Here is a 9,436-nt window from a genome sequence, read left to right on the forward strand (position 1 = left end):
AATACCCTCTTCATCGCTATATACCTACCTAGCATGAGCAACGGTCGCCGTTTCTGTTGAGATCTGGGCGGGGACAGTTTACAGCTTACATTCCATCTCAACGTCCATCTATCTGCCTTTCCATCTTCCGGCTCCCGAGAGATTGCAGCAACCCCACGTCCGGCGCATTCCTTCGAGCTTCCTTCGCTCGCTGAGAAATCGGACCCACTTGTTGCAGCTCGGGATAGATGAGATCAGATCTTTCCGTCAGCCACCGAGCCTGATCGTCCAAGATGAACCATCTCACGCGCCGGAATTCGAACAGGTCCATTGACCAAGAGGACAGAGGGTCTGGTCTGAGCCGAAGTGTCTCAGCCGAGCGACACCAGAATGACGGAAAGCCGTCCTTGCTCCGCCGACTCAGCAGGTCTCTGAGCAGGACTCAGGATGGTCCGACTCCGCATGAAAAAGATCATTCTCCTCCGAGTCATGTAGAGGTAAGTTACCGACCGTGGGATTCGGGTCTGGTTCCGGCTGATCATGATCATGTGCAACAGCATCACAGTGGTGACAGCGTCCACCACGCAGGAGGAGTGGCCGATAAAACGGTGCACCCATCAGCTCATGAGGTCAAGCCGGATATCAGTCGTTATACCATCAGCGCCCATGCTTCGAGATCGCACGCATCTGCGTTTTCGGAGCCTATATCCCATGAGCAAGTCTCCGCGACCACGGGGAGCACCACTGTGACCCCCGCAGCGCCGGCTGACACCAACACCACTACATCTGCGGAGCATCCAGCTCTATCACCCACGACCTCCAAACATCAAGTCCGGCATGGCCTCACCAAAGCAGACATCCATCATTTGTTCTCTGGTGCGCCGCAATTTACGCTGGAAAAGGGTCGACGTGGTCGATACTTCCCGCAAGCCTTTTTCCCCTGGGACAATGAACTCGAGATCTCCGATCTTCAAGACCGCAGATTTCTGCGTCATGAGAGCTTTGCCCTGGCGACATTGCACGCCCACCTCCCCATCCCGGACGAGGTCAACTGGAGACCAGGCATGGCACACCCTCTGAAGAAGGAAGGCTTCGACATTGGGAAGCGTCCACTATTCGAGCTGGGGATTTTTGAGCGACCTAACATGCTGAGTATGGAGGGCCGGGAACCGGGGACGGTGGGATTGAGGTACTTCCTCGAATGTCCCGTCGCGGATGGAGTCTCGGACGCGAATGAAAGGGAACATGGTAAAGACATTGAGTTCGACCTCCCTCTGTCGAACATGCCCGCCTTTGAAGCATTCAAATCGCTGGCCATCAGTCGGGACAACGACGACATGAGCGCCAAAGTGGGAATGCATGCACCAGAACAGGACCGCATGAGGCTTATCCGTGGAGGGCCTCATGCCTGGAAGACGGTGGGCGTCAGGAACATGAGCATGAGGGAGCTGGCCGTGAGATTGGAACAGATCTGCTCCTGGCGAGACGAGATTATGGCTGCCGGTTGGAAAACCACGATTCTGGACGTGATGCGGGCGGAAGAGCTTCACAATCATCTTTTCAATGAGGTGCTCTATCCTCCACGCAAGATAAATCCCGACGCCAAGCACCAGAAATCGGGCTTGAAGATCCAGATCGAGGCATTGGTTAAAGTGCTCACCACCCCTGGTGCGTGGCTGGACTTGAGTGTGCCGGAGGCCAGACTGCGGTTCGGCAAGATTCTACACAGCCGCACAACACGACATGATCATACCACAGCGAGTCTGTCAGTCGACCCCGAACGAAAATGGCTCCTGATCCAACTCCTCCTTTCTGTCGAACTGGTCATCCGCCTGGACGCGGCGTTGCGGCTGGGAATTGCAATGCATTCGGACAACTTTGAGCTGAGCAGCGATGAAATCCACCATTTCAACAAACTCCGCAACCTCAAGGTCGATTGGGATCTGGTGGCGGCGCGGAGATTTCTGATACTGTGCTATGTCAGGAAGGTTGAAACGAGGGGCATTTCGCCATCGCCCGACCGAACAACTTCGTTGAGCAAAGTCAAGTCTCCTGAGCACCACCCGGGTATATTCGGCGGGCTTCGCCACGTCTTGAGTCTGGACGACGACAAAAGCGAACCGATCCCCGATGATTGCGACCTGGTCGTCCTTCCACGTCAACCAAAGGTCATGCTCGACGGGGTGGTTCGGTTTGCCCACAACATCGGATGGCCCCGATGGGAGGAGATGCAGAAACAACTGGAGCAAAAGCTGTGCCGAGCCGACCCCAAGGAGCGAGAGACGTTCCTGGTGGACATGATGAGCTGCACGGAAACCGCCGGCCATCATGCGGAAGCGTCCCAGCCCAGCAAGATCACCAAATCGTTGGAGAAGTTCTGCGTCAACCTCCATTCTGCGACGGCGGATTCCGTCGGAGGCTGGCTCTCACACAGCTGGCTCTCGGGCATGATTCTGCCGGGGACGTCGATCTGCGACATTTTGATCGCGACGTTGCTGGAGAACGACACCGATGCTTCGACGCTCCAACAGCTGGGGTCGAGAGGTCTCCCGCTGCGATCGTCCGGCTTTATTCTCGACGGCTCGTCCTGGTGGTCCAAGTCCAGTATCGTCGGCCGGGTCATGGCTCCCCTGCGCGGGTCCAAGGAGAGCATGGGCTGGATCTACCTCCCCAACTTCGTCCCCGTGGCCGAGGCGACCAACGAACCTGTGTCCAACCGCTGGATCAAGATCAACTCCTGGCCCGTGGTCACCACGCGTGACCGACCACGGATTTTCGACGGGGACAAACTCTCCAAGGAATCTTCCCCTCTGGGAGTCGGCAAGGGGAACATCATGGCCTCGGAGTTCACCATGCTGACCGACCAGATGCTCGACAGCCCCTCGGTGCCGGAGGTCAAAGTCGAAGCCATCCGACTTCATCTGTCCAGCACCAACGCCACGCAATCAAGTCCCGACCATCCATTGGGAGCCTGGGCCCAGTTCGAACTGAGCATCACCGACCCGCGAACCCCTGACCAGAACCCGGTATCGAAACAAGTCCGCTACGGCCTGGATCGTGACGTCTATTTTGTTACAGCCTATCCTTGCCGTCCGCCTCATGGCCACGCGACAATCAAAGCTACCGCCGAACACGAGCATGAACACGGACACGACCATGAGCAGCACCACCATCTTCTCCATCATCATTATCACCATCTGCATCCACGACACAAACCGGCCGAACATATCCCCGCGCACCCACTGCACAAGACATACAGCTACGTGACCAAGACTCTGATGGACCTGATCGACAACCCGCAAGTCGAGCCTCCCGCCACAGGGTCCGGCGGCCACGGTGAAGTCTGGATCATCGATGCACGAGACCACCTCCCTCCGAGACCGCAATCGCAATCGCATGATCAGATGCCAAATCAATCCGATATTACTACTGCCAGCCCGGACAGCCCGAGTCTGCTAGCCACTTCACCATCCCCATTGCTTTCGCCTTCAATCTCCCACCAGACGTCGGACCTCTTTCCCGTCACGAGTGTGGGTAGTTCTGGAAGTGGACTGGCTTCTTCGACCCTACAACATTCTCTCAGCGGCGGCAGTTACACCGGCGGTTACAGCTACAGTCACGGTCACGGTCACGGGCATGGGCACGGCCACGGCCACGAATCTTCCGCACAATATGATCCAGACCCGCAGCTGTGGGAGAAAGACATCCTCGTGCGCGCCTGGTGTGCTCAGAAGGGCCGCAACGCCATCATCGCCCGCGTCGGCCGCACTTGTCTCAGCTGTGCGATTCGAGAGGCCAAAGCTTTGGAGATTGGGATTGTTGTCAGGATTGGAGTGAAGGAATGAAAGGGAGGAGAGAAGGGATGAAAGGGAGGAGAGAAGGGAATGAAAGAGAGAAGAGAAAGGAATGAAAGGAATGGAAGGAATGAAGGAGCGGGAAAGACAAAACAAGAAGAACAGGGAAAGGGGGCAATACAGTGACACTTCATGTCCCCGATCAATTTTCAAGGAGGGTAATTTGCAGATATGCACATCTAGACCACGAACACTGCGGAAGTGAATTGGAATGCGCAAAGTCTTCGGCAGGTACTAGTAGTAGATTGGGACAAGTTCTGTGTCTATCTACCTGTACTTATTTAAGACGAGTTTTCATCCACCCTTTTTCTTTTTTCACTCTTTTTGGCTATCAGAGGCATTGGTTGAACTTTTGTAGGATCCAGAGCGGAGGGGAGGGGAGGAAAGGACTTGCGTACAAGAATTCATGTACTGTATATGTACATGTATATATGTATATATGTATATGCATGTGTATATATCACTGGTCTCTACAACTCATGACCGACTCAAGTAAGCCGTCAAGAATAGTCAGGACTGGTTGGTTTCTGGTGAAGTCCATACTTGAAATTGCTAGTGTAAGTAAATTCACTGACTGGCTGGCTGGCAGGCTGGGGCTGGGCAGAGTAATGATAGACAATATGGACAAGAGTCTCTCTCTACCTATGTAGGCTAGGCTAGGAAAGGATGAATGGTTGGATGACTTGGAATTGATTGTACATATCTCTAAAGGAGCGGAAAGGTGAAGTTTGGAGTTGATTCCATTTCTTCCATTCTTCGCAAATTGGAAAAGGAGTTTCCGTTTCACCTGAGGAAATATACTGATTTTATATGGATTTATATGATATAGTATTCTCTCTCATCTCTGTCTCCATTCCAACATCATTCGATCGACATAACCTAAACCTGAGGTCCGTAACGTATGTACCTCGACGTGTTTAGACCAAAAGCTTGGATTGGAGGGTATACAGACATGGTCTCAAACATCAAATACCTAATACCTTCCTTACCTAGGCACCAAAAGGTTCACTGGGGGTGATCCAAGGAACGTCGACCTTGACCTCGACCTTGACCTCGACATCAAAGTAGGCTTCCATGTTGAAGCACATTTCAGATATCCAGCTCAGCTCAGCTCAGCTCAATTCATCTCAGCTCAGCGCATGAAATGCTCGAATGCTACAAGTCTCCAATCGCAGTGGCAGTGGCAGGAGACAGTCGAACAAGTGTTCCAAAAAGAAAAAGAAAGACGAATGGCAGAGGTATCATTCTTTTCTTCTCTTCCGTGACATAGAACAGAACTGTGCGTGACCCTCATTCGCTTGTAGCTGAGGCTTGAAATGCCAAATCGTGCTTAGGTCGGTTGCTCTCCTACGGCCCTTAGCCCGCCTATGAGGCGCCCACACGCCGACAAAAGTCACAGTGGATGAAGGACTGAATCAGCCGGCAGGGGGTTCAGACATCAGTGTTGCTGTGAACCAGCCAGGCTTTTGGATGTTTCTGACCAGATCATCGACCCAGCTGGTAACTAAGATAGAATCTGATGGAAGATTCAACGGTTCGAGACTCTGGCATATGAATCATGATACGGGAGGAAACCCCCACAGCGCTGGAAACAGGATTCCAAAAGTCTCTGCTTGGGCCTCTTTCTGCCATTTTCCCCTGGTTAGTGCAATCATCAATAATGTATGGGCAGTCATCTGTAAAAGAGAAGTGGAACCTGAAGACACGAGAAATGGACGGAACGTGGCTAAGGAAAGCCGAGGAGTGTCGGGGAAATGGGCCGACACAGAATGGTGAACGAATCCAGAATCAAACCGACTTTGTTGTTTCGCCGATTTTGATTCTTTTCATAGAGATAAAGGTATGCTTCTTTCGCTCTTCTTGTAGACTGTCGGACAGATCTCGGGGAAAAGGGATGCAGGACCTATAGACGAGGACTTCTTGGCCTGCAGCCGTGTCGAGAATCGAGACAGTATGGACTGTGGGTCTGGGTCTGGGTCCAGGTGATGTTTGAAGCGACCACAACGAAACCTCGAACCGACACTACACGTATGTCGGTGTAGACTGCCCTCGCTACCGCTGGTTCTATCAAGATCTTACCGGGAAGTTCCTGTAGGGGGTTTGTGGCTTTGAGACGTGCTGGTCGACTTGAAAGTTGACTTGTTCGTGCCATGCAGGGCAGACAAATGACAAGCATTTTCGCGAGCCGGACACATTTCCGGCGAATCTTGGCTCGGGTTGCGGCTGGCAACAAGCGAGTGAGTTGAGTCGGTGCGTGGATATGGATGGATAGTCAACAGACCACATCCGATCGGCTGAAGAAGACTGGCGACGGCTGGGGTATCTTTACCGAGTGTACCACAGTAAAATTGTGAGTGATAAAAGACTCTGAGGTTAGTAGTCATAGTCCTCTGTTCTTCTTGCAACCCAGCAGCCTTTGGCAACTCACCTCATCCCTCTCATGGATCTGCAAGTAAGCTCGAATGGACTGTGGCTAGGGTGGCCGGCTGAAGGAGTGTGCTCTATCGAGAGGATTGCCTGAGAAGTGACCACACACACTCTTGAACATGATTCTGTGGACCTAAGATATTGGAAGTGGGGGAGGAGAAAAGCAAGACACACGCTTGTCCCTCTGGTCAAGATTCGGACAGGAATCTAGATACGTATAGGAAGGTCGGATAGGTAAGGGATGCTTGCCGAGGAGAAAGAACAAATGATGGTCATGTCTTGAATCTTGACACGAGAGTCGACGGCGAGTTGGAACTCTTGCCAACGCGTTGATCCTTCATGTCTGTGAGCACCCCTAGACAGTGGACACAAATACTTACCTCAGGCCCCGTATTGGTGCAGGGCTGGCTTAGGCGGCCTTGCTTGGGTCGTCGTTGATCGACATTGACTTCCGTGATAGCCGAATTAGAACAACATTCAGGCCCAATCAGGACATATCCCAAAACAAGGAGCCCTACTGGAATCATCACCCGGCTGAACCACTGGCGAGCTCTCTCCAGGGGTTGAATCCTCCCTCGTTGGCCACAGCAGCTTCCTGGGCCGCGTCCTAGAACATCCAAGGAAGTCTTGTCCCTCTTGTCCCACTCTGCCGGGTTGCGCCCGCCATTGCTGCGCCTCTCCTGTATGTATTAGTATACTCTGTATGTTATCATATATGCAAGTGAACGGCCGATCTTTGACGATCCAACAAGAGGGACACTGATACTCATACTGTGTGATCCCTTCTTGCTGGAACACTTCCAGCGTGGTGTACTCTCTAGGAAGGGGCGAAGGTTAGCCGGTTCTCCTCCAACAGCCGCCTGGCCCGTCGGGACGTAGATGCACAAAACGCCCACTGGGTTGCTGCAGAACTGGCTCTGGCCTTAGAGTATCCTTAGGCATGCAGATCTGAACACTACTGTGTAACACAGTACTGCACCTTAGTGGAGGACTCAGAAGTGGCGCGAGCAACCAAGATGTCCGTATAAGGAAACAAGTACAGTCCAAATCCTAGACCGTCTTGATCATCTAGTAGCGGCTGGATATCGGAACAGAAACACCAGGCTTTGGGGGTCTGACTCGGACATCACCACACAGTATTCACCCAGAGGCCTCAATATCATGATAAGTATCTTCCCGTGGATGCGGCGCTTGAGGCTAACACCAAAGGCGTCCGTGATGGGCTTCAAGCTAGGGGTTTGATGGTGTTGGCAGGCTGATTATCATGGACGCTTGATATGTTGAATGTGTGTCCCCAGAAGAAATCTTGAGCAGCGATCAACCCACAATGGAAATATGAAATCAAGAATGCATGAGTCGTCCGTTGATAACTTCGCGCTACGCCTGCGTCTTTCCTGGTTCAATCGAGGGTACCCGGTTTTGATGGTGATGATACTTCGGTCAACGGTCACCGGTCACCGGCCAACGTTATAGTATGACTTCATTTGAGATGAGGTGTGTTCACGCAAGACGGTCTGAAAACCGGCTCGTAGGTTTTCGAAACATGATCATGAAATAATGATCTATTCCGACGGCGCAATGATCCTTAGGTCACCATGATGGGAAGGTATCATCGCCGTAACAGTGGGTAGACTCCGCTACAGCAGCGCAGTTTGTAGATAGGTACATGGCTGCATGGCCTTGACGGTGCCATCAGATTAGACTTCTGCATTTCCGGAATGCTCTTGAAGCTAACTACCAACTGTGGCTGGCTGGCTGTTGCACGAATTGGATTGGGTTTCGCAAGGGCGAGGTCACTTCTCCCTGCATGGTGTGTGGGGAGCCTGTCGATGATTTGGCAAAGATGATTGCAAAGCTCACTGTTGTACCTTCAGGACCCTCTCCATGAAAGGAAATCGTTCCATGGTCCTGGGAGACCAACACCCGCAAGAACCGTAGCTGTTGTTCCCCAGAGGGCGAGCAAGTCCAGCGGGGAAGACTGGGTCACTGCCCATTAACTCCGCCATGACCCTGTTGACGAAGAGGGCTGTCCGAGTTGGCTGACTTTCAACAAGTTTCGCCGAAAGTTGCCCAGGAGTGTCTGTCTGCCCTGCCTGTGAGTCCCAAAGACTGTGGTAAAATCAATGGCATAAGCCCAGTCCGACGCCGAACAGTACACAGCAGGCTCATTGAGGACTCTGACCGTGTTAGGCACACACATTCCTGGAACATGACGCGGGTAGTCCACTTCGTCCTCTCTATAGCGCTTGAGTTCAGCACCAGAAATGTTCCTGGTAGGTGTGATCCACGTGGAAACGGCGCCACATACATGTCTTGTTCGAGTGGAAGCCTGGGAGGCCCCCCTAGGCTACTAACTTGTACAGTGATGGAGCTCCGGGTGCACGGCTATGAATCGTGTGGTGCCACAGTTCTAAGCCATGGAAGCTAAGAAGCTGGGTCTGTTCCCTAGGGCGACTGACAGGCTCCAGGCTCCGTGCTCCAGGCTTCGTCGCGTCGCCAGCAGCCGATGGCTCTTGAGAGGACTCTGCACTTGAAACTGTAACGTGAATGGCATGATCACCGTCTGGACACTCCTATTCTGATAGTAAATTCTGGACCGGCGGACCCTTTCCTTTAGGTGCCTAGAGTCTAGACTGGTCGTGAGATGATCGACGTGCTCTTTTCGAAAGAAAGCCTCATTGAGACACAGCCACACCTTTGCTGGAGATGACTTGTTGGTTCTCAACAGGGGTTGGGTTCCAGGCGTCGGACGATCGTCCGTGTTCTGACGCGAAGAATATGAATAGAGACAGCAATTGGCTGTGCCCGCCGCACCAGATGATAATCCAGTGGTTACTCCCAGTGGCAAGAATGGCGGCACTTGAACGAAGCATCATAAGGGGTCAGTGCTTTCCAACTAACACTTACTTCTTTTGCCCACTGTTAGCTGTTGAGAGGTTGGTCCTGAACGCGGCACTCGGCCATGTCTCCAAACTTGGGGAGATCGACCATACCAGTAAACTGCCACAGCTGCCAAAGGTACAGGTTGGCTCATCCTGGTCAGGGTCAAGCTTAGGAAAAGTCCATGACCACGCGTTGCACAAGTCTAGTCCTCGGGTCAAGAAATGCTGACAAAATGCACGGTTGCTCATGACGTGGGTGGCATATCGACCAGCATCTCCGTAGGTAACTTCCTG

General features: G+C 52.7%; 1 protein-coding gene across 1 annotated transcript; it reads left to right on the forward strand.

Moving 5' to 3' along the window:
• Nucleotides 1-272: 272 nt before the first annotated feature.
• On the forward strand, nt 273-3,824 carry A1O1_08454 (uncharacterized protein; the record flags this gene model as incomplete). The annotated part of the gene is made up of 2 exons (XM_007729316.1): nt 273-476; nt 537-3,824. 2 exons carry the CDS (start codon nt 273-275, stop codon nt 3,822-3,824), a joined length of 3,492 nt encoding a protein of 1,163 aa, XP_007727506.1.
• Nucleotides 3,825-9,436: the final 5,612 nt, after the last annotated feature.

This window comes from Capronia coronata (assembly GCF_000585585.1).
Source record: "Capronia coronata CBS 617.96 chromosome Unknown acBCG-supercont1.8, whole genome shotgun sequence".
NCBI classification, from domain to species: Eukaryota; Fungi; Ascomycota; class Eurotiomycetes; order Chaetothyriales; family Herpotrichiellaceae; genus Capronia; species Capronia coronata.